Raw genomic sequence first — 26,060 nt, 5'->3', positions numbered from 1 at the left:
CCGTAAAACAGTGAAAACAACACACAAAAAGATACCACACCTGGTTAGAAATGTAAACCTTAATTTTCTAAATAAAACAAGACAAAACAACAAAATTAAAATAAGTAGATCTTGGGTTATGAATTTTCAAAGAAACTAAACTATAGAAAAGCACTTAGAAGCAAAAACAATAAATCTGACTTTACATTTAAAGAGGATTTATCATTACATGCCATAGGTACTCAACATGGCAGAGCTACCTCCTCCCAATTAGGGATTATAGCTTATTAAATATAATAAGGAATCCCCCATGTTATCCTATGAGAGCGGAAGGCCTCACAGTAGTACAAAAACAAAATAGGAGTTTTTCACTAACAGGACATGTAAAACTGGAAGGCACATGTTCTACCTTTTAATTACACAGCACCCTGCTAAATGGGCTACCTAGGGCCTACCTTGCGGCTGAATTATAGTAATAAATGGGGAGTTTAAGGCTTGACTAGGGATTTAAAATGCCATGTTGATATGGCAGTGTGATACTGCATTCAGGCTGCAGTGGGAGGCCTGAGACACTTTTAGAGGGCTACTTAGGTGGGTGGCACGATCAGTGCTGCAGGCAATTTAATTTACAGGCCCTGAGCACATGTAGTGCACTTTACTAGGGGCTTCTAAGTAAATTAAATATGCCAGTTGGGTGTATGCCAATCAAAATTATGCTCAGATGAGTGAGCACGGACACTTTACCACTGGTTAACAGTGATAAGGTGCACAGAGTCCAAAGGCCAACAAAAATGAATTCTGCAAAATTGGAGGCAAGCAGGAAAAGAGTTTGGGGGAAGACCACCCTAAGGCTGACAGTTCTAAGAGCTGTTTTTGCAGTATTTCATTTTTTATGCTTTTGTTGAATGGTGGGTATTCTCTATTGACTGTTTTTTGCCATGGTATGTTATTGTTGTGTTGTTATTTGGATTTGAGTTTTGCTAGTGTGTTGTGTTCTGTTGTGCTCAGTAACTATTTAAAAACAAACACTGCTACATTTCCAGATAATGGCACCACATTTCTTTAACGTTCTAGAGACTACTGCCTGCTCTGAAAAAATGTTTTTGCATGCATTCACAAAGGGGAAGGGGTACCATGGAGACCCCTTCCCTTTACCAATGGGTCAGCACCAATTTGAAATTGGTGCTAACTGCAATTGCTTTGAAAACGCATTTGCAGTCACAAAACAATCATCCATACCATTTAAATTCTGTATTAGGAAGGGACGCCCCCTGACACGCCCCTTCCTAATACCGAATCGCAAAACCTAAACTTCTATTCGGTAACAAGTTACAGAATCGCGGTTTGGGCTTTGTATGTCCCAAAAAGCATTTTTCTAGTCGCAAACGGCCCGTTTCTGCGAATCGGCCCCTTTGCCAGTAGAAAAACGCTTCGTACATCTGGCCCCTAGTCTCTCACCATGCTATATATGCTGTACTGCTCCTTTGCCACTTTTTCTTCCTGTTCTTGTTTGGAAAGGGATACAGAGCACACTCTGCAAACTGTAGTGGTGCACATTCTATGCATAATCGATTTGGTGGCCTTCCTATGACACAATTCACTAAAAAAAAATACTATAGCATCTTTTCTTAGAGAATAGTCTAATCTTCCTCAGAGAGAAAGCTCGCTCTGATTGGTTGGCCTACTGACTAACTCACTAGGGGAATCTGTCCACATCTTCGATACACACTGGTTTAAAGTGTGAATAGACATCTGACTCTGGTGTTAAAAAGTAGAAACACATTGGCCACTTTACGTACTTGTCTGCAGGAGTTTCTGAATGGCTCAATGTCCTCACATAAAGGGTCAACCAATGTTCTTTCAAGAAGATGTGCTTCTCTGTGCTTGTTTTTAGAATTCTTTTCAGTCAAAAGTAGAGCATTCTCTTGTTGCTCTGCTGTGTTTCATTCTTTTTGGTTCTCTTGGTATCTCAAATTTCTTGATACATTTGACAAGCTCTTGCATATTCAAAGAAGTATTTTGGGTTGGCCTGCCATAGTTGCTCTCGTTCTTTCCGACATTGGCAGATCATAAGCTCAGAGATTCCTTTCTTGAAGTGTGACTTGCAAACATCTTCTGCTAATTTTGCCGTGTCCTCTAATGGTGTTACTGTTGTTGACTCCCTGACTACGTGGTTTTCGTTCTTGTCTTTTCATTACCTCAGCATTATTGACTCTTGTGACAACTTCCTTCTACCGGAGATTAGGCATGCTGTGGAATATGTAAAGTCTGGAAATCTCCCTTCTGTGCATGCTGAGTAGTCAGTAGTCTGGTATGGGTCTATTGATGACTTTTATCCTTTGGTTTGCTTTGCCTGCTGTGTAATATTGGTTGGGTATGAGAATATCATTGTCAGAATATATTAAGGCATAAATACCATGCCCTAAATATCATTTAAAATAAAATCACCCCATTGAAGTTAGCAGAAGATCTGCACAAAATAAAACATTATTTTGTAAACTATATTTAGAACACAATATTTATGCCAGATACTATTTCTGAAAACCATAATCTGTCATATAGCTGTAATCATGGTGTGGAAATGTTGCACACACTCTAGAGGGTTAGCTGCTTTGCACGTCACCAGTGATAATGTCAGTGTCTATTTATATTTAAATTTTGCATAGTTGGTGATGCACATAAAGGTCTGAGATGCCCGACTGTGGGACTTGGATTGCATCAGATGGTTGCTCACCACCTGGGTCATATATGAGCACATCCCACTCTTTCATCTCTTCCTTCCTTGCGGGGATCCATCCTTATAGGCCAGGGAGTGTTTTTCACTGTTAGAAATTAAAGGATGAAGGACCATATGCTTTGGGGTACTCATGAGGCTCTCATTACACAATTCACTGTTCAACATAGCTCTCCTTCCAAACAGTCAAACACCGGCCACTGTCATTTGACAGTCCTCACCGTGATCTCTGAATGTGTAAATTACATAATTCTGAAGCTTATCCGGCACAGCTTTATATTATGATTTGATTTGCCTTAATCATCTAGCTTTCTTTTGTGTGGCACATGCCTCAAATAAAATTAGAACCTGAATGTCTCCATTCTGATTAGTAATAATGAGCCTAGAGAAATTCCAAAACATTGAGTTCTTCTAGGAAACAATTTTCCACTGATTTAAGCTTAACTCTGCTCATGAAATCAATGAGTAAACAACTTTAATATCCTAATCCTTTAATATTCAGCTTCTAATTACAGTCTTTTCTGTCACTAATTGCCTCTGATATCACAGCCAACCAGAACAAGAAAATTATTTCCCATGGCTCTGAAACAGTAGGCTTGCACCACACAAACAGACAGAGAAAATGTATCAGGTGGACAACATATATAGAGTTTGTATTCTTGTCATCTGAATTTTTCCTCTATAAATTTGTAAATGAGTTTTTGTATCACAGAAGATGATGTTACAAATTTAACCCATTTTGGTTTTGTATGCCTGCAAGGGTCTAACATAAGTCCCAACGTCCTGTGTTGGGCAGAGATCCCCACTCAAAGCAACAGCCTCATTTCAACCTCTGCAGAGTGGAGTTGTCCTATAAATCAGCGGTCCTCTTGCCTCACCAAATACACAGTTCCCCTGCTCCATTTTGAGTGAGATAAACTGCTAGTTTACTGTTGGTGGAACCTCCACTGGCTCTGCTGAAGGTAAGCTCTGACCCAGTAATCCATCTGCCACAAGACTGCAGGTTAACAGCAATGATCATTCTGCCCTATTGAGGCGAGATAATCATAACTCATTTTCACTGTCTGTTACCACCATATGATGCACAGAAGAAACAGGCAGGAAAAGTGGTTAACGGCCACTATGTGCAGGGAAAAAACCTCCTTGCATGTCGCGCCATTGTTTTCGCCCAGAGAAAGGAAACTCCAGCTTTGAGAGTTTGTTTTCTCTAAACAAAAGGTTTACTGCAGTGGCAGCTTCTCCGTATGGGCGGAGGAGCGTCGCCCCGACCAGCAGCAGCAGCTGCAAAACCTTTTAAAGAAAACAATGTTTATTATTGTTTTTTTTAAAAGGGGTGGGGCCACAGGGGTGACGTGCACTGAGGGGGAGTTCTCAGCACTCCCCCTCAGAGCGCATGTGTGTTTGGCCGGCCGTCTTCGGCCGACCAATACACATGCGCTGTAGGCTGTCTCCAGCCCGGCAACTGTGTTCCCAGTCTGCCTGGGAGCGCCCTGGCTGGGCGATCCCAGCCAATCCTGATGCTGCTTTGGGCAGCGTGAGGATTGGCCGCAGGGCAGGCTGGGAGCCTGTGCCTGCAGCTGCAACGAGAGACAGAGGAGCGCGGCGTGGGACCACAACGAAGAGGTAGGTGTTTTTTGGGGTTTTTAAAAATGTAATTTAATTTCATTTTCCTGCTGCCCCCAGAGCGCCTCCTCCCCACCCCTCCTCTTTTGCAGTCCGCGAGCCACTACTAGTTTACTGAGTTGATGCTTTAACCATTATGCCTGCTCAGAAAATGTTGTCGCTGTGAAGGGGGCCACAGCTGCCTCATTCATAGCAGCGTTGTTCATTGCAGGAACCTCTAGATATGGTGGGCGGACCATAGCCTGAGAAGCAGTGGCCACCCTTTTGCTTACTAATAGGATGGCCAGATCTTTTCAGTAGGTGTATTGTGGGTTTAATGAGTGTTTAGAACTAACAGTCAACTGCTCTTTTTAGGAGGCCCTTACCACATTTTGAAGTTCTCCATCATTTTCCAATATTCCACTTTTTGTGTGAAAATAGTTTTTGATAGTACCAATTTGTAATGCATATACCACAAACCAAGCTAAAAAGAACTAGAGTAAATAAGGGTCTTATGCTGATGGCGCATGACTTGACTCAAAATGTACTGGGCCTAGGATTAGACCTAGGAGGGGACTTAAAGAATCATAAATGGGAAATGGAGGACATAGTGGAGAGGACTGCAAATCAAAGGAAAATTATGCCAGTAGAGTGTTAAACGTATTTGAGCTTGGGGGTGGTATTTCAGAATAAGGTTTAGGAGGCACATGAAAAGTGATAAAGGGGATGGCAGGGGTAAGAAAGATAGGGGTGTGAGGCTTTTTGGCTGTGTGGAGTGGTAGACGTGGTGCCGCTTTGAGCATAGCTGGTAAACAGAGTACCACTTTAGATAGAAAGTGGTTATATTTCCCTGTCCTGCAGGTAATACTTCACCTTAAAATAGAATCTTGCCCCAGTGTATTCTTTTCCTACATTACAGAGCAATGTGTGTGATGCCCATTAACTGTACTTGAATAGCCCTAACTCTCATCAGCTACAGAGATTTGAAGTATTTTTGGAGATGAACATGTGCTATTCTATACTTATTCATCATCTTGTGTGTTTTCAAGGTTCGGCTTGATACACGCAGTGTTTACAAATCTACTCCTCTGGGCAAATGGCATATTAACTGAGTCCAAGCATCAGCTTAACGAGCACAAGGAGCGGATGTTCACGCTTGGTTTTGCTAACATCACCATGGGTGAGTAAGAAAAATTTTGTTTTCTGAACGTGGAATGAACTGCTTTTTAGGAGTTTGGTGTCTGCAATATTAATTCTGAAGATAGAGAGTACAAGGGAAAACAGTCTTGTGAATACTGGTGGCAGCTGTGAAAAATGTTGATGTTTGCTACCACAAAATGCATTAAGATTCCTGAGCTGATACATGAACATGAGCAATGTCCATAAGACAAAAAGTGAAACATTTTTCATTAGTCACTGTACTTCATAATTCCTAAACTTTATCTGTGTCCAGTAGGGAACTATATTTCTAAAACGTTCAATGATAATGGAAATTGGGAGTTTATCATTCCAGACCCAAGTATTCTGTATTTTGAAAAGTTGACATTTCATTGCAACAATGTAGATCAGAACTAGCACGCACTAGTAAACACTTGGACACTCACCACACACACAATTCACACAACTGCTCACACAAACTCACACACAAGCACAAAACATACACGCCACTCACACGCTGTATAATAGACGTGCTTCACTGAGGGTTATTTTGGTATCTCTGTTCAACTTTTTTACACATTTTATGAATCTTCCCTAAACATACTCTTCCTTGTGGAAATTGGAGTAGAATAGTTAAAAATAGTTTATTTGGAGGCAGGTGTAGCAAATGGTTTTATGGGCTATGGATTTTGTAATTCCAGGAGGTACACCAAAACAAATTCTACTGGTTAAACAAATGTACTTTCAGAAACCATTAGCCATTAATAAACTAATCCTCTATGCATCGTATACAACAGGAACTCCCTTCAAGGGATTGCAGTAGAGATACAAACATATATTCCACAAACTAAATTCAGTAACTGGATTTTTCAAAAAGTTTGTTGAGCAATTGTGACTTAAATCAATAGCAGTAACCAGTGTGAAATCAAATATTGTCTTTTGTGTTTTTACGGCTCACCCCATCCTGATTGTTAACTTTCTATGACACTTTTGATTTCTCTATGTGCATCACAGTAATTAGCCACCTTCTAACGCTATTTGATTATACACTTATTTAGTAACATTGCTCTTTGATTCTACAGACCTTTTCTTCCACCACTCTCTCTCATCATTAACACCTTCACACCTGAATGCCCTCCCAATGGGTCAATATGTACCAAATATAATATTGGAACTCTGATCACTGATTTGAATGTAGGATATCATTATTTTGTTATTCAGGACCTGGCCTGGCAGTTTGGGCTGGCCTGTTCCCATTGGAGCAGGGTCAAGACTAATTTGCATATGGCTGGGTCTAAATTGAGGCCGCATGGTGTGCAACATAACAATGGACTGGGATGAGGCCCCAAGTAATTACCAGAAACCCTGTCAGTCAAGATCTGAATCAGGGCCCAAAATATTTACTGACCACTAAAGACCTTTGACGCCTGCACATTATTTCCTGTGACAAAACACTGTAGGCCTCATTTACAAGGTTTTGGCGGATAGCAGGGCAACAAGAATTCTTGTGGTGCTGCTCTGCATCAAAAGAAAAGGGTAGGAATGTGCAGTATCTATGAGATATTGCACATTCCTGTCCTCCTCCCCTGCGCTGGCGCACAATGGGCTGCCATGTGCCAATGCAGATGCCCTTGCACCATGATGCAGAATGTAGTACACATAGAAAAAGGAAAAACGTGGAGAAATAAAGATATTCCTCCTCATTGCGCCTCCCTTATGCCTCTGCTAGGGAGGTGCAGGGTTTTGACCCATTTCCAGGTTTATGAAATCTCGTAAATTTGGGAATGTGTCAAATGCCATGAGTGTTACGTTGGAACACCCACCGTAATGCCCATGGCATGCCTCCCTATCGCAGGGTGAGGCAACAAACAGAATTACACTGCGTTGCCTCAGTCCATCTCTAAAAGGCCATGAAAAGCCATGCAGGGTGACTGTACGTGGCCTTGTAGATAAGGCCTTGCAGGGTGCCCCATGGGACAGTCACTAAAATTGACGTTATGCTGGTCCACAAGGCTTGTAAATAAGGCCCTGTGTTTGTGGCAAATTAGAATGTACATTTTAATGGCTAAATAAGCGCCTGATTGGACAATAAAATAAAGTAAATGTGGACTACAAAAGTTATCCAATGGCATTGTAACGGGGCACCGTTACGGGGTTGCGGTCGGCCGATCAGGTTGCCGTTACAGCCCTAGATGCCGTAGCCAGAAAGTGCCCTGGGGGCACTTTGATGAGCGGTGACAGGTCCGGTAGTGATGACGTCTGGTTGAAGGAGGAGGGGCTGACAGACAGAGGAGAAGAAAGCCGAGGAGACCGCCAAGGAGAGCGGCAAGGAGGAAAAGAGCAGGAGGACGCCATAGAGCGAGCAGAGGGCCGTAATACAGATAAAGAGGAGGAGGGAAGAGTGTACATCGGTGGAAAACAACTGGGGTCGAAGGAGGACCCAAAAAGGGACATAGACCCATCCAGGAGGAGGAGGAAATGAAGAAGAAAGCAGAAGAACCAGAGGAGGAAACCTATTGCATGGCGTTGGAGGGGACTGGGAGTCAGCCAGAAAGGAGGACAACGCCAAAAGACCATACCACAGTCCTGGAGGAGCGTGGCTTTACTAGGTATACGGCGCACGACGTGACCTGGGACCAGCACACCTCCACACCACTCCATCCAAAGACAGAGTCATGAACCTAAAAGAAGAAAAAGAAAGAAAGAACATTAGTTAATTTTACACTACGGTGTTCATCTCCTTGTCGCAGAACAAATAAATAATTATAATCCCACCAACCGTGACTGCGTGGCCATCAATAGTCATCGTAGTAACCGTCACAGGGATATATGTATATTAGATTTAATTAGAAAATCAAGCACTAAAGTGATCAACTTTATTTTCTCAACTTATGCCATAGTCTTAGATCTGCAAGAATAAAATGTCACTTGTGTCATATCGTAGGTCTACTCATAGCTAAAAAAGTTAGGCTAAATGTAATTTTGAATCTATGATCCTTTCATTGATATAGTTGGTTATAAAGGTTATTTTTATTGCTGTGAATCATAGTCATATTAGGACAAAACAAAATCGTTCGAAGGGGCGGTGATATTTTAGGTTGTGTGGTGGACTTTTAGAAGGTGTGGTAGCTTGCCAAGTGGTGACCAGTAATATAGAACCAATTACCCCATCCATAAAGGAATGAATATATAACACAACATGTTTAGATGTCTAGCTCTTGCATCACTGCAATTTAGTGTTACTGATAACAGATGTTTATTGACTCCCAACTCAATGATACTCATTTGACCGCAGCGTGGGGGCCAGGAGGACTTCATGGCCCAGGTTGCACCATGGCAGGAGCTGCTTGCCATTTTGCGTTGTGCCATTTGACACATAAATCTGAGCCAACAACACCACTGCGCAGGATGCACTTGACCTCAGAGTGGGGGCCAAGAAGACTTCAGGGCCCAGGTTGCACTGCAGCAGGAACTGCTTGCCATTTTGCTTTGCGCCATCCGGCACATAAATCTGACCCCACAACCCGTTTGTGCCTGTCAGTGACTAGAATAGGTTGGACCATCCCTCCTTTGTCCAGTGGAGGATCCTCCGAAGGCCCTGAAGAAATTCGGACCATGGTTAAGTGTGAAGCCCATGCAAATGCAATGGGGGGAGGCAGGAGGCCACACTTGATATTATTGAATTAATAATTGATGTTATTGAAATTCAGTGGGCAGAGCATAGACTGTCATTACCCTCATCTTCAACACCTCCTACCAGCCTCAACCCACCCACTGAAGAGACTGGAACTGGGCTGGGAAATATAACACACATAGACTCGAGTGGATGTAAAGCTCCCGCACTAGTGGAGCAAACTTTTCATCACACTGGCTGTCATAATTCAACCAGTACCACTGCTTCATTAGTTGTTGAAAAAGGTGGAAATAATGCTGTGTGTTCTAACGAAAGTAAAAAAGAACATCCAAACTGGGAAAAGGAAAAAGACCCATTTGGGCGTGAAACCTAAGATACTATGCTCATCCTATCTTGGGACACAACAGGTTTGGCAGATAGGCACAGACATACAAGAGTGAGATTCCACAAATAAAATCCCTAAGTCTTTTGATGAGCACTTTAAGTTCTTTTTGATGGAACAGTTTGAGTTGATTGCCTCACGTTTAGGGAAGATAGAGGCTAAACTTGACTGAGGCTGATGAGTATTGCGAACTAGCTAACTAATATTGTTGATGTTGATGCTGATGCTAAAACTGAGGTACATGAATCAGCTCCTCTGCGCAAATTACGTAATATAAAGCAAGTAAACAGTGTGCTAAGCAGTGGCTCTACCAGTACATGAGAAAAACGCACGCAAGTAGTGGCATCTCTTCTACCAAGAAATACCCCAAGTTGCCAGGCAACTCTGCTAGGCCAATTACTGATCCTGAAAACTGTACTGCTTTTACCAAGCTAGCTCTTGTTCCTAATGACCCAGGGAGGTCAGAGGTAAAAGAAGTTCCACCACCTAACAAAGGGGCTATATTTTCCCCAACTTCCTCCTGAGTGCACACCATATGTTTTGATCTTAAAAAGTGTTCCAGTTTTGTCCCCAGGTGCAGATGAAGGTTTTTATAGACTTAAAAATAAATCTATAAACTGGTTGACTTCCCAGAGGGGGGAGCTGTACGAGCCTCTAGACAGAGATAACAATGGTTAGGAGGACCCCATGGATTGGCCCTGGGCAAAAAGAGGTATTGGGTGATTGTGTGATTATAAGTTGCAAGTCTCCTGCTTTTGTAGAATTTCTTCTTAGTGCTTTTTTAGGCCCAGGTCTTGAACCCAGGCAGATCGGTCCTCTTGATATAAATCACTGCAATCTGGGAGCGCTTTAAACTCTATGGTTCCCACTTACAATCTCTTTGAGCCCTTACCTACTCTGCATGACTTGGATTGATGCCATCATAACATGTCTTCTATTGCAGGTGCAAATGATATCAAAGTAACATACTATCAGGGTGAACAACTGGTTGGGACGGAGGATTTTCAGATTAATAAAGCTAATACCGCTAATATAAATCGGGCTTAGGAGAGGTACAAGCAAATATTAAAGAGTGAATTGGGGGTTCATCAGAGATGTCCTGCCAACCCCACTTGCCTTTGCCTCTAGCTGCCAAGAAATGAAGAGTTCTTTCTTGGAACCTGGCAAGCATTAAGTCTAAGTTACATTTTGAGTGCTGGGGAAATGTTGTGAATGGTTTTGATGTGTGTATCTTTCAAGAGACATGGTTGTTTGACCTGTGCATAGGGTGGGGTTTACTAAGATTAGTATTGAAGCAATCCCCTCTCCAAAGGTGCGGCCAACACAGGGCCTTATTGTATGGGTTAACATACACTGCACCATGAAAAGACTAGATGATATCCTGGCAGTTGAATTATTTGATTCACAGAGGCTAATTCAGTGCTTGTGATTAACGTTTATAATAGATTCACCTCACAGCATCAGGAATCAACCACGATAATGGTTTTAGATGACTTGGATAGATTTAAGAACCATGACCTTCTCTTGGTGGCAGAAGATTTTAACACCACTTATGAAGCTTCAGAATTGCTAGCTATGGACTCAAGGGAGGAAGATAGGGAATGGGGGACCCCTGGGTTGGGTGTTGCTAGCCTGGCCAGACAAACTAAAGTTGCTTTTCAGATTGCCCTAGTAACACTTAAACATGGGTTTGTGCACCTCTTACAGGCGTTCAAATCAGTTAAGCAGCTTAACACATATTTAAGAGGGTTAATTGCCATTCACAAATTGATTACATTTTATTAGATTTACCATCTTGGAGATATATGTGCTACATGGTAATTTTTGAAAAATTAGATTGTGATCATAATGATTTGGCTGTAGTTCTGGATTTGGATTATATGCAATCTGACTCTGGAGTTACCCCATCATCAGTAACAACATATCCTCTAATTACAACTAATAACAGAAGGATGATTAAATAGCCTATGACTGAGAGCAGCAAAGATACCATGGCTAGTATCTATGAGAATGTGGAAAATGTTCCTATTCAGTTACGGGGCTATGGGGTTATATACAGCATATTGTAACCATTTATTGTAATGTATTGGGAAACACCAAGCCCTGTTTTTACAAAGTAATTTAAGGCTATGTTAAATGTTTACATAAAAGCGAATAGTACAATGATTCTTCTAAGGTTGCTAGAAGTGAATTGATGGAACCACTGAAATATGTGTGCAGCACTGTGGTGCGTTATAAAAGGAAGTGTTTGTGTAAAAGCTCAAAGTCTGGCTAGAAGCAATTGGGAGGAAATTCAATGGAGAGAATTACTCCAAGCGGCTAAAATTAGGGATGGAAAATTGTTCTGGCATCTTGTGGCAAAAGGTACTAGGAGTCAGGTCATTGAAGAAGATCACATATACAACCTCAGTTGTGGGAAAGTCACTTTAGTTTTTTATACGCTGATCAAAGTCCTAAGATTAAGGGGACAGTAGGGACATTAGGTCAGGATGCACAGCAGAGCCTGTGGGAACCAGAATTATATGCTTTTAGCCTTGGGGACACAAACAGAGACCTCTTTACTTCACAGAGTGAAAAGGTGCCGGGTTTACCTAAATTCCCAAGTGATCTTCATCTCTGTAGCACTATTGTTAACCAATGTTTTAACTCCATTTTGGAAGGAGCACAGATTCCGGACTCATGGATAGGAGCAGAGGTGGTTCTAGTAGATAAAAAGGGAGGCAAATCTGACCCCACTAACTATAGGCCTACCAGCTTTATTGATGTAAGCAAAAACTGTTCTGTAGATATGTGTTAGATAGATTAGTGGTTTGGGGTATTTGATACTCTGGCAAAACTGGTTGGTTGGTTCATAGAAGAAAGGCTCCTGCTCGTTGGGGCAGGTCGTCTATTAACGCTAACCTGCTCGAAAGTGGGGAAAGAATGGTGCGAGGGAGGTTGGGTGTCTGTAGTAGTAGAGGGGACAGGCTTCTGGGTCTTAATAAAAACTTCAAGTTTCTCCTCTATTGCTTGAAGGCGGGTTACAATTGGAAGAAGCAATTCGGAGATCTCTTCTCTTATGATAACCCTAAAAGACTCATTTGTCTGTTGGTCGCTGGTAAGAAGTGAAGAGGGTAGATCCGAGACCTTAATAGGGAGCTGAGTTGGATGGAGGGGACTCAGAATCCTGGTACGTTTATTTAAAATGGCAGGCTCCCTACGTTTCCTTTTGCCCTTGGGATTGGGAGCGATGGTAGTGGGGAGCTCACTCTTTGGAGGGCACCTAGTCGGCGAAATCAGCAGTGCAGGTGGAATAGGGTCATTTGACACTTCACCCTGAGACTTCAGGAAAGTACCTACAGGGGAAGGGGAACGGGGGGACACTATGGGTAGAGATCATAAGTGCGAGGTGGACTGTATAGAGAGGTTGTCATGGGCTACAAAAATAGCTGGGGAAGGTGGAACTGCTAAACGGCACTGCACCAGCTCTATTTCTTTCTCTAGAGCCCCGACGGCCTTTTGTAAGATGCCATATAGGGTTTTGTTGGATCCAGGCTTCTCTTCGCCCCACCCCCCGCCGGCGACCCATCTTTCTTGCTAAAGTCTAAAAGCCTTAAGGTGAAACCCAAACTATATGGAAACAAACGAGACCCCCTTGCTACTGTTAGGAACCGAACACCATATGATGGTTTATACACTCCACAAACCCCAGCTGCAGATGGCAAGCAAACAGAGGAACCCCCAAGAGCAAGAAGGAAGGGGAAAGGCCCGGCCCGGACACCAATAGACGCTGCAGAAAAGTCTTGATGGGGCTGTCCCCGCCCCAGACAACAAGGACCAGGCAAGGGGGGCCTGGTTCCTGCCCCTACCTCGCAACAAGTCAACAGAGTCCAAGAAGTACAACCCCCGGAAGCGTGCGCGGAAAGAGTCTTAAAGGGGCTGTCCCCGCCCCAGAGAACAGGGACCAGTGGGCAAGGGGGGCCGGATTTCTGCCCTTACCTTGCAAAAAGTCAGCATTATCCTCTGTCCACAGAACCGGCTCAGCAGCAGGAAAATATCCTCTCCTTACAGCCCTTCGGAAGTGGGGCGTCAGGGGGGTGGCCCAGCCCAGCCTCCGTCAGGCGCTGACGGACGCAAAACGGGCCCACCCTTGGCCCGGGCGCCGCCCGCACGCGTCCTGCGGCGGCGGGAGTGCGAAAATGAAATTTAAAGGGCTCCTGCCCTTTGGATACCGGGCGGCACCTCCTCCAGGCCAAAGCGCACATCCCGCGGCGGCGGGAGTGCAAAAATGAAATTTAAAGGGCTCCTGCCCTTTGGATACAGGGCGGCACCTCCTCCAGGCCAAAAACGCGTGTCCCGCGGTGGCGGGAGTGCGAAAATGAAATTTAAAGGGCTCCTGCCCTTTGGATACCGGGCAGCACCTCCTCCAGGCCAAAAACGCACTTCCCGCGGCGGCGGGAGCGCGTAATTAAATTTAAAGGGCTCCTGCCCTTTGGATACCGGGTGGCACCTCCTCCAGGCAGCAGCGGGAGCGCGAAATGAAATTTAAACGGCTCCTGCCTGAAATGAAATTCAAAGGGCTCCTGCCCTTTGGATACCGGACAGCACCTCCTCCAGGCCAAAAAGGCGCTTCCTGCGGCGGCGGGAGCGCGAAATGAAATTTAAAGGGCTCCTGCCCTTTGGACCGGGCGGCACCTCCTCCATGCCAAAAACGCGCTTCCGCGGCAGCGGGAGCGCAAAATGAAATTTAAAGGGCTCCTGCCCTATGGATACCGGGCGGCACTTCCTCCAGGCCAAAAACGCACTTCCCCATAAACATTAATAAAACTAAGGTTATTGCATTTAATCCTCATAAATCCTTTAACAGCAAGATAAAGTTGGATGGAATCCACTTAGAGCAAGTCAAAGAATTTGTCTATCTATGGGTAAGGCTTGCCAACTAATTCGCATGCACTTTGCAGCTTACCAAAAGTCAGTTTTCTGTTCAGCAAACTAGCTTTGCCTTATTATGGAGAATGAAAACGTGCAGGTTTAGACCTTTCAGTCCCATCATTGAAATAAACTGGGCTAAAAGGGTTAATGCTGAAACTCTATGGTGCAGACGTATGGGGAATACCCAACCTGAGAGGTCTGGAAAAAGCTGAGAATGGTTTAATGAGATCAGGTATTGGCTTACTCCAGAACACACGCCTAACCCCCTTGGTTTGGACCTTGTTCTATGTAACATTACTCATGTTGCAGCATTCCTGCCATTGGCATACTGGTTGCGTGTATGATTTAACAAAACACCACACGCAAGAGTCATTGTCTGAATTCTTGGAGTTTAATCATAGAGGTAGCATCCCCTGGCTGAAGCATGTGGAAGTTTGGTTAACTACCCTGGATTTGGGTGATTTGTAGATTAATCCATATAGTATTAATAAAAATGTCATGTTACTCCTCAAAGAAAGGTATTGGGGCTATACACGTAATTCATGGCTGCATAAGGGCAGCATGGGGAATTTGACAAATAGGTTTCTGGCTTCTAAAGGCAATTTGCATTATGAGGATTTTATGAGTATTATTGAACCAGCCAAACGAAATCCTTGTATCTTCAATTCAGATACAGCATTCTGCCGCTAAATTGCTTCTGTAGTGGTTGGAATGGATCAAATATTTCCCCATTATGTCCACTTTGCCTAGATATGGAAGAAACTGAAGTGCATTTCTTATTTTTCTGTCCCTATTTTATACAGATCAGGAGGTCTTGGCTGCTACCAATCTGCCGAGCATTTGCACCAAGACAAATGAGGTTTACCACATGAATCCTCAAAAATGATACTAGAGATTGGTTGGTTTATGCTCTACCTTGATACTTGATGAATGCTTGGAGAGTTAGATGCAGTTTGTGTCGCTCTATATAAGTTACATTTTAGTATGTTGCTGTAAGTGATGTACCTAGCAAATGGTGAGTTGTGTGCATAAATTAATTGTTGTAAACTCCACCTTAGTATTTGATGTACTTGTTTTAAGTTATTGATAAAATATGTACAAACCCCCTGTGCCACCAGAGTGTCACCTTTTGTGATGCTCCAATAGTGCTGTGCGCTGTGCCATATTTATAAGGTGGCACTAAGCCACATAATGTGGCTTAACGCTGCCTTGTAAATATGTGCCCATCCTTTGCAGTTTTATGCAGCAGAGGGGCATGCAATGGGTGTTTCTGTGGGCATTCCACTGCAACACCCATCGCTTTTGACGCCACCCCAGATTTAAAAGGAATCGTAAATTTGAGGCAGCGCCAAAAACTAACGCCACCCCTAGGGCTGGCATTAGCCTGGCACAACATGGAGAAATACTTTTATTTCTCCTTGGTTTTGCTTTTTCCATGTGGGCTGCATTCTGCAGCACACATCGAAAGAGCAAAACGCTATGTCTGATTGTTTATATGCAGGAAGGTGTCACTTCCTGCACATAAACAATCATTCAATAATGATGATTTGCTACTTCTATGCCAAATCGCCATTGTAGATTCCTGCCTTCCTGCACATAAACAATCATTCCCTTCAACGCAGCCACCCTTGCACTTTTGCACTGGCAGCTAAATTTAGAACCAGTGCTAGAGAAACACAGGGGTGCCTGTATTTTTTAATACGGCTCGTCCTTGCTTTTCAGAACTGACGCAGGGCGGCGCTGAAAATGTTGGCGCAGCGTCATGCTGTGCCGGTTAATTTGGAAATGTGACCCTTTGGGGTATATGTACAAGCCACATGCGCCTTCTTGCACCACACTAGCATCATTTTTTTTTTACACTAATGTGGCATTAAGGAGGCAATAGCCCCACGCCATATATACAAAGTGGCGCAATGCATGCATTGTGCCACTTTTTAAACCCTTGTGACACATCATGCCTGCGCCAGGCATAATGTTTGCAAGGAGGGCGTTCTCACGCAGGGAGGCCCCAAAAAAATGGTGCAGTGAAATGTATTAGATTTCACTGCGCCACTTTTGCCATCATTTTTAACGCCTGCTCAGTACAGGGGTTAAAATTATGCACCCGCAATCTCCTATGTGCCTCCCTCTGCTTTGCTGGCCTACTGTCAACATTTTTGGCACTAGTGCAGCAAATCGACACACTAGCGCCAAAAAATGTTGATGCTATTGTGGTATTGTACGCCATGTACCGTTAGAGGCACGCAAGAAGAGTGGTGCATGAATAGATGGACACTTTCTTGTAAATATGCACCTTTGTTTCTTAGTAGCCCCAAGCGACTCTGCAGAGTTGATCTCGCACTCTCCAAATACGCCTGTTATGTCATAAAGCGCTAATCGAGCTTTATGCGAGCAGAGCGCTATAAACACACACATACTAGCGATTGATCTCTATCTAATCTATCATGTTAAACTAATACTCATACAACACAAACAATGCTCGGTAACATCTGCCAAATTCACAAGCACTGACTCACCCTGATATTAAGCATTCTTTACACCCCTAAAGACTTGGGCGTGGATTTAATTAATCCAGCGGATGGAACGAAGGTTGATTCACCGGAGCTCACGTGGTCATCGGAAGTTTAGGTTTTAAAGCAATAAAACTATGGTATTATGTGACTTTAAGGTAAACCCTGAAACACCACCCTGCACGTACTGCATGTACCAAGGCGGTGAAATGTCACATGCACGCCGGCCACTTGTTTACGTATTCTTTGTGCCTCCTCAACCAGTGGTGAGTCACGTATCAGCATGTGGCGCACGACACACACACACATATTATCCCTCCCCACCCCACGCCAAGAGGCCAGGCATCGTATGTGGCGGAAATAAACAATGGCTTATTGACATTTTCACATAGGTAAGGCGTCAGTATTATGAATTAACTGGATGAGCGTAAGTCATGAAGAATGGAAAGCGGGCCCGAGAAATGTTGCATTATCTTGTTCCAAAGACGCCCTAATGACGTCACTTTTAGTGGAAGAGAGCTGATGGCTGAAGAATGGTGTAACATTGTCCAACGCTTAATAAAGTGTTGGGCGAAAGCAAATTGTGAAGCACGGTTGAGTAGCTCAATGGATAAAGCACATGCATGCCTGGTAAAAACAAACATTGGCAAAGCCAATAGGTTTAGCCTTTGTCTATTTTTCTATGTGACTGGCTTACAAATATTAGAGAAATGCTATAATAATGTTTGTTTTATTGAATTCAAAGCTAACATTACAATCACATTTTTCTAATATTTGTAAGCCAGTTATATAGAAAAAATGACAAAGGCATTACCTATTGGCATGTGTGTAAGAAGGAAGAAGACAGAAGACGGCAGAAGACAGAACACGAAAGAAGATGGAACACGTCAGAAGACCGAAGACGGATGAAGACAAAAGACAGAAGAAGACGGAAGGTGTGAGAAGACAGAAGATGGAAGAAGACTGAAAAGGGAAGAAGACAGAAAAGGGAAGAAGAGGGAAGACAGAAGAGAGAAGAGGGAAGAAGAGAGAAGACGAAAGAAGACAGAAGAAGAGGGAAGAAGAGAGAAGACGGCAGAAGACAGAAGGTGTGAGATGACAAAAGAGATGAGAAGAATGCTGACCTGAGAAGACAAAAGATGGCATGCAGAAAGAAACAAGCATTTGCAATGCAATGGGTCTCGCGTTTGCTCGAGTTAGAGCTATTTGCGATGAAAATTACTAACTGGACTTTTCTTGCCGCACAAACTGAAAATAAAAAGTACAATTGCCAGAAGGAAGCAAATTCAAAGCACCGTCGTGAGCGTGAAGGAGACACACAAAAGGAAAAAGAAGTTTGCTCGCAGTCAAAGTTATCGGCAAAAGTGCAATTATCCATGTAACAGGATCAATGGCCAAGGCGGTAACAAAATCGCCCTAAGGAGGGACAAACTTCAAACAGTTACCAATAAAAAGAAAGGATTTTTGAAAGGCAAGCCCACAAACAAGTGATACTGATGTGTGTGCGGTGGGTGTGGTTACCAGATACATACCAACACGTTGGAAAAGCAGCACCTGTGAGCTGCTATGCTCGACCTAAAAAGAAGATATACAGTGTGCAAATAAGTAGCACACTGAGTTTCATAGGGGAGTGTGACATCTGCACAACTACAAAATTTGTTAGCGTATCAAGTCAGCTACAGGCCCATAGACCATTCAGAACAAGCATGTGTAATTGTGCAGTGAAAAACAACAAAGGGTGCCTTTTTGAACAGATGGTGCATGAGAGATAAATAATTGAAAGTGGCCAAGTGTGATAACTCAATGTACTTTTCATATAGAAAATAGTCACTTGTACAATCCACCAGAAACATTTCCTAGATTGCAGAATGATACACCAAACAGTCAACAGCAGGCGGTGAGACACACAGACCCAAAACTCCACTCTACGCAAATTTGCAATAATTTGTCAGACTAGATTGCGCCCAGTTGCACTGTCAAGTCAGACAAGAGAATTGGATCAATTACCCCAATTGTAAAAGAGACGGATATAACTAGTTGCAGTGGGCACTGAACAGCTGTGGGCCCTGCTGCTATGCGCTAATGATAGCTACACTGCAGACAAAACAGCAAATCACCATTACTGTAGCTTTTGGACCAGCAAGTGAAATGGGCAGATCAGTGCACCACTTTGTGCCTCACAGCAAAAATTCACAGTGTGTAATCAAAGACAATTGGGGTCCAACTAGAGACCACAAACTCTTTGAAGACTCCGGTACAAACGCAACATAAAGACCTTTCCCTGTACCTGAATACTATAAATCCGATATCTTGTGGTGAGCACAATAATGATGGAAAACTATGAAACAGGGATGCAGCTAAACATTGTGCACTTCTTACCTTCAACAGGTCTTAGGCATGAAAATTGACTATATGGATCCAGGGAGAGGCATCTAACACCCCTTGGTCCCACTCTTGGACTCAGGCATCTCTCTCTACATCACACTCCCAAACCTGTACCCTGGCACTGCTGTGCCATCTCATAGTCTACCGTCTCTTTTTGTGTTTCTGCCACAACAAGTTCACTCTTGCTCTGTGCTGCAAAATATTGTCTGCATACACAAAACGAGGTGGGAGGCCACACCTGGAGAAGAAAGTGGGATGCCAAGCCCATCCACCTGCACTTCTGGCCTTACAAGGTTGTAATTTTTTTTTACTAGCAAAAGATTATGCAAGCGTGCAGGCGAAACCTAAAAAAGTGGCACTTAATGGACTCTTAGCTCCCTAACTTGGGCCCCCCTACATGGCACTGTGCCCAATGGCTATGCCCAAGCCTATTGGGCTGGGGGGCATGACTTCTGTCTTTACTTAGACAGGAGTCATGTCCATGGGGGTTTCATTCACAACCTCCAGTTTCCCCAATGACACCACCACCTGGTTAGCGTCAATAATTTTGATGCTAGCTGGGCCTTGCCGCCGGCTAGCATCATAGCTTAAATATGACGCCCGGCTGGCATCCAGGAATGGCGCTAGCCGGCAGGTTTGCGTCAAAAAGAATAAATCAGGGCCTCAGTTTCTCAATGGGATCAAATATGACGTATGCACACCATTCCTGCGGAACACATTCGGTTGCTCAGTTAAGCACACAAATTCTCTGCTTCCAGGTAACGTTAAAAACACTCAGGCCCTCATTACGACTTCGGTGGTCTTACTAGAAGTGCTGGCGGTATATGTGGCTCCCTATTATAACAGTGTTTCCGTCCACTGACCCAACAGAAAAGTCACATCAACATTGCAGCCGGCTCATGATGGAGCCGGCGGCAATGTTGCTGTGCAGTGGGTGCAGCAGCACCCGTCGCGCATTTCACTGCCCAAAATTCAGGCAGTGAAATGTGCAATGGGGCTGTGCCTGGGGGCCCCTGCACTGCCCATGCCAAGTGCATGGGCAGTGCAGGGGCCCCCAGAGGCACCCTGAGTCCCCCTTACTGCCATCCTTTCCATGGCGGTGTTTACCACCATGGACAGGCTGGCAGGTGGGGACTCCTAATCCCCAGGGCAGCGGTGCACGCACCGCTGCCCTGGTTATTATGACTGCCAGGCGGAAGCCTGGCGGTATGTTGGAGGGGCCGGCAGTATGGCCATGGCTAATGTGCCATGGTCATAATCCACTGGCGGTACACCGCCAGCCTGTTGGTGGTGTTACCGCCGGTGTACCGCAGGCCGCCAGGGTCTTAACGAGGCCCTTATTGTCTTTCATTAGCCCACCCAAAATTAACATTTCTGTCAATGTACATACTTGATGAGTGTATCTGTTCTCTTTGAAAATTCGAAAGTGTCTTTCCTGGTTCCTTTCCTAGGAACTGGACAGACATTGGTATCCGTGCAGTCCATAAGCATGGCTTGGTTCCTGGGGAATGCCATTCTTAAAATAAAAAACAAAAGAAAGGAGTGCCACACCTGGCATACCTAAACTCAGTAAGGCACACTGATTCTGACTGTTATCCTATACACCTAGTGATAGAGTGTGTTCTGCGCACTTCCACACCTCAGTTCCAGAAATGGGAGGGAAAGGATTAATCAGATTATTCAAATGTGCAGTCCTAAGTGAACTGAAAAGGCCTGTTTCAGCACTGTTGAGTTTTTGGCGTCTTCAGCATTTGTATTTGGAATTTCAACACAACTGCATAGCGTCAGCATTTTTCAGGAAGTAGAGGTGAATGTATTCCTTAGGCATGTGTACTACCAATAGCATGTTGTGATGCTTTCTGGTTAGCAAAATCCCATTTAACTTTCATCAATTTCTTATTCACAAGCAGAACACATTCAAATCAATATGATGTACACCAAAGGGCTCTGCAGTCTGGTTTGTACATATTTAGTGGAGATTTAGACGACGAAACGAAGTATAATGAGTAAACCAACATAAATTGTGGAAATACATAGCATGTTGCTCATGTCAGATTTGGGCCTAAGTTTTCCTGGTTGGTGCAATAAATGAGTCATTGCCCAAGTCATCTAAACCAGTGGTTCCCAACCTGTGGTCCGTGGACCACGGGGGGTCCGCAAAGCCTCCTCAGGGGGTCCACGACTGCTTAGAAAATCAAATAATATTAACAGATTAGGTCTCCAGCTTTCAGCAATGACTCAGTAGGGGGTCCCTGGATTCCAATAATGATTCAATGGGGGTCCCCGGGTTCCAGTCATAATAAAGGGAGGGTCCACAGATGTCAAAAGATTGGGAACCACTGATCTAAACAAAACCGTATGCATTTAACAACAAAAATAGACACTCTTTGTCCACTAGAGGGCAGGGCATTACAAATTATTAGCTTCTGGAGTTAGATGTAGGGAGCTGAGCAGTCATACACTGCAACTCTCCACACAGCGATCCATTCTGTGAGGCATTTGTGTTCCTGTTTTGGGAATTTCCAGCATCCATTAATCTCACCATTACAGTGCTATAAATGATAGAGATACAAGCAGGCATAAGAGAGCTAATACTGAATTACTGAATGGGGATGGGGAGCAGTGGCTTAGTTGAAGTGTTTTTTTTAATTAAAATTATATATAGGCTCCTGTGCTGCTTCAATTTATGCAACTAAATAAGGTTAAAATCAAAGTTATCACTGTAAAACATACAGGGGAATATTTACATGCCCCTTGCACCACCTTAGTGTCGCCATAGCGTCATCATTTTTTGCACTGCACCACTTTCTAACCCCTTGTGCCACATTATGCTTGCTCCAGTCATAATGTATGCAAGAGGGGCCTTCCCACACAGGGAGGCCCAAAAAAATGGCACATTGAAATTCACTAGACTTCACTGCGCCTTATTTTCTGTCATTTTTAACGCCTGCTTAAGTCAGGCATTAAAATGACTCACCCATTAAAATCAATGAGCCTGCCTGTGCTTTGCTTCAGTGCAGCAAAGCGCTTCAACAGCGTGAAACATTCTGGTGCTGTTGTGGGAATGACTGCCATGGTGCGCCGTATTGAAAATACGACGCAACCATGGTGTCGTTAGGTGGGGCAAGGGAGATACAAGAGAAGTGGCACATTGGGACCGATGCACCATTTTCTCATAAAAATGCCCCACAGTTCCTACATAAGTTCACACAGACAGTGCTTGAGTGGCCTCACCTCACCCCAGGTTTATGAAGGAAACAGGTAGCTGTACACAGTCAACATATTTATCTACACAGTTTTTGCACTGATAAATGTTATATTCTAACGTTGAAGGGACAGGGGCGTAGAAGCAGAACTGTTTCCCTTGCACTAATAAAGCCAAACAAAATTGTGGTGCCCATGAATGGGAAAAAAAAGTCTACAGAACACATAAACAGCACCTTTACCTGAAGCAAACACAATCAATACTTCTGAAGGAAATCACAAATCGAAGCATTTCACAAATAAGCAATATAATACTCCCTAAATGTAATTAATACCGATATTGCAAGTCACTTCTGAGCCTCCACGGCCTTACAAAGGACCCAGGACTGAAGCCTCACGCTTCTAATTGGTCACGGAACTCCTCAGTGTCTTGCAATAGGCTTATAACTACGCTATGAGTACATTATGCTACATATGTCCTTAGGCCACACTTTTTATCACAACTCCTTCATGAAGTCGTGATTTGTTCACTTGAATGCACAGTTACATCGCAGAATAAGGCTGTCCTTTACTATTTTTATGCATTTTATTTTACTGTTTCTAAATCCACAAATGCTTCTTCTTGTTGGGATAGGAATGTCCCCTGATTCGTATATGACCATGCTTTCTTGCCCTGAGTGCCCACCCCCAAGTTAAACTAGTTTCCTGACTTTTATTTTTGTGCTGATTTCATGATAATCGAACAGGAGCACACAGGTGTAGACCTGTCCCTCACGATGTGAGGTCCTGGGCCTGTCCTGTGTTTTGAGAGATGGAATGTAGTGTCGGAGCGCAAATGTTATTAATAAAATTGTGACACTAAAACAAAATGAAATAACCTGTGGTTAAAATGTGAAATACTGCACAAGTGTTTTGGAAAAACGTGTGTTTTGGAAAACATGACCACTCTGGTGGCAGACATAATTTAGTTCGACATTATAATAAATGTTAGAAATGGGGTCTTTGGTTGACAGTCAGGTAACCCCCTGTTCAAGCAAGGACCCTCACTCTAGTCAGGGTAAAAGAGAATCACCCTCAGCTAACCCCTGTTTACCCCCTTGGTAGATTGGCAGAGCAGTAGGCTTAACTTCAAAATTCTAGGTATAAAGTATTTGTACCAACACACGCAGTAACTTAATGAAAACACTACAAAATGACACAACACAGGTTTAGAAAAATAGGAAATATTTATCTAAACAAAACAAGACCAAAACGACAAAAATCCACCATACACTTATCAAGTTATCAATTAAAAATCAAAAAGAGTCTTTAAGTAGTTTCAAACACACACTAACACTGTTAGTGTGAAAAAGTACTTTGGGTGAGTCAAAAATAACCCCACACGGGCGAGTGTGCGTCAAAAAGGGCTTGCGATGCGTTGATTCCACTCACCAGCGAGACCTTGCGTAGTTTCTTCTTTTGCCAGGTTGGGCGCGTCGTTTCTTCTCTCCACAGGAGAGCGATGCCTAGATCTGGTCAGCACTCTTGGGTTCAGGCAGACCTTCTGTTGTTTTTACACACCCAGGGGTACTTGCATCGGAAATCCAGCCGCACGATGATACGAAAACCACACAGCACGGATTGCGATCTCCCAGCCTCCATCAGCGATGCTGCGCGTCGTTTCTCCTTGTCCGTGCATCGATTCTTCGGTCGCCTTTCCAGTGGCCTTTGATTTTCAGCCGTGGAGCTGGAGGCGCGTCATTTCTTCAGCGCAGATCGGAGACACATCGATCTTTTCCCCGCACAGCGGGGATTTCCTTTTCTTTAGGCTGCCAGCTTCTCCTTTCAGGGTCCCAGGAACTGGATGGGAACCACAGGGCAGAGTGGGAGTCTCTCCAGAGACTCCAGGTGCTGGCAGAGAGAAGACTTTGCTGTCCCTGAGACTTCAAACAACAGGAGAAAAGCTCTAAATCAAGATCTAAATCAACCCTTCTTCTCAAGATGGAAGGCACACAAAGTCCAGTCTTTGCCCTCTTACTCTGGCAGAAGCGGAAACTGCAGGATAGCTTCACAAAGCACAGTCACAGGCAGGGCAGCTCTTCTTCCTCAGCTCTTCAGCTCTTCTCCAGGCAGAGGTTCCTCTTGTTTCCAGAAGTGTTTCTAAAGTCTGTGGTTTTGGGTGCCCTTCTTATACCCAATTTCTCCTTTGAAGTAGGCCTACTTCAAAGTAAAGTCTCTTTTGAATGTGAAATCCTGCCTTGCCCAGGCCAGGCCCCAGAAACTCACCAGGGGGTTGGAGACTGCAATGTGTGAGGGCAGGCACAGCCCTTTCAGGTGTGAGTGACCACTCCTCCCCTCCCTCCTAGCCCAGATGGCTCATCAGGATATGCAGGCTATACCCCAGCTCCCTTTGTGTCACGGTCTAGTGTGAGGTGCAACCAGCCCAACTGTCAAACTGACCCAGACAGGGAATCCACAAACAGAGAGTCACATAAATGGTATAAGCAAGAAAATGGCCACTTTCTAAAAGTGGCATTTTCAAACACACAATCCTAAAATCAACTTTACTAAAAGCTGTATTTTTTAATTGTGAGCTCAGGGACCCCAAACTCCACATGTCCACCTGTTTCCAAAGGGAATCTACACTTTAATCAGATTTAATGGTAGCCCCCATGTTAACCTATGAGAGGGACAGGCCTTGCAACAGTGAAAAACGAATTTAGCAATATTTCACTGTCAGGACATATAAAACATTACTATATGTCCGACCTTAACCATACACTGCAGCCTGCCCTTGGGGCTACCTAGGGCCTACCTTAGGGGTGCCTTACATGTAAGAAAAGGGAAGGTTTAGGCCTGGCAAGTGGGTACCCTTGCCAAGTCGAATTTACAGTTTAAAACTTCACACACAGACACTGCAGTGACAGGTCTGAGACATGATTTCAGGGCTACTTATGTGGGTGGCACAACCAATGCGGCAGGCCCACTAGTAGCATTTGATTTACAGGCCCTGACACCTCTAGTGCACTTTAGTAGGGACTTCCTAGTAAACCAAATATGCCAATCATGGATAGACCAATTACGTGCACATTTTGTAAAGGAGCACTTTAGCACTTGTTAGCAGTGGTAAAGTGCCCAGAGTTACAGAAACATCAAAATCAGAGTCCAGCACACATCAACAACTTGGGGAACAGAGGCAAAAAGTTAAGGGAGACCACGCCAAGGATGAAAAGTCTAACAATAAATAACTGCCTAATGAAATGTATTTTGTTGGTTCATAATTAAATGTACTAATATCCTAAAATGTTTTATGCTGCACGTTTTAGCAATAATTTTAAAAAGGCCGTGTTCAAAAAAATAAAGCAGCAATATTTACATTTTTAACTTTGCAGAAAAGGTTGTTCTAAGCATACCGTGGGACTTGCTCACTGTAGAAATATTATGTCCTTATATTGCAACTTTTGTCCATTTTCCTGCAAGATACTGTACACCCTAGAACAATGGCTTACTGACTTTCTGAATAGGATTATGTGTAATATTCAATGTTTGTATTCTACTACGGAAACTGGTGCGGGCAGTGGG

General features: G+C 43.8%; 1 protein-coding gene across 2 annotated transcripts in view; it reads left to right on the top strand.

Annotated features, from left to right (window-relative positions):
* The window catches only part of LOC138296042 (proton channel OTOP1-like), a 166,323-nt gene that overhangs the window by 118,235 nt on the left and 22,028 nt on the right, over positions 1-26,060 (top strand). For both annotated transcript variants that reach the window (XM_069234804.1, XM_069234811.1), the window contains exon 5: positions 5,365-5,495. In XM_069234804.1, the coding sequence (XP_069090905.1) occupies positions 5,365-5,495 (131 nt within the window). The remainder of the gene's footprint in view (positions 1-5,364; positions 5,496-26,060) is intronic.

Source organism: Pleurodeles waltl, chromosome 1_2 (assembly GCF_031143425.1).
Source record: "Pleurodeles waltl isolate 20211129_DDA chromosome 1_2, aPleWal1.hap1.20221129, whole genome shotgun sequence".
Classification (NCBI taxonomy): Eukaryota; Metazoa; Chordata; class Amphibia; order Caudata; family Salamandridae; genus Pleurodeles; species Pleurodeles waltl.
The sequence above is the reverse complement of the archived record's forward strand: the minus strand, read 5'-3'. Positions and strand labels throughout refer to the sequence as shown.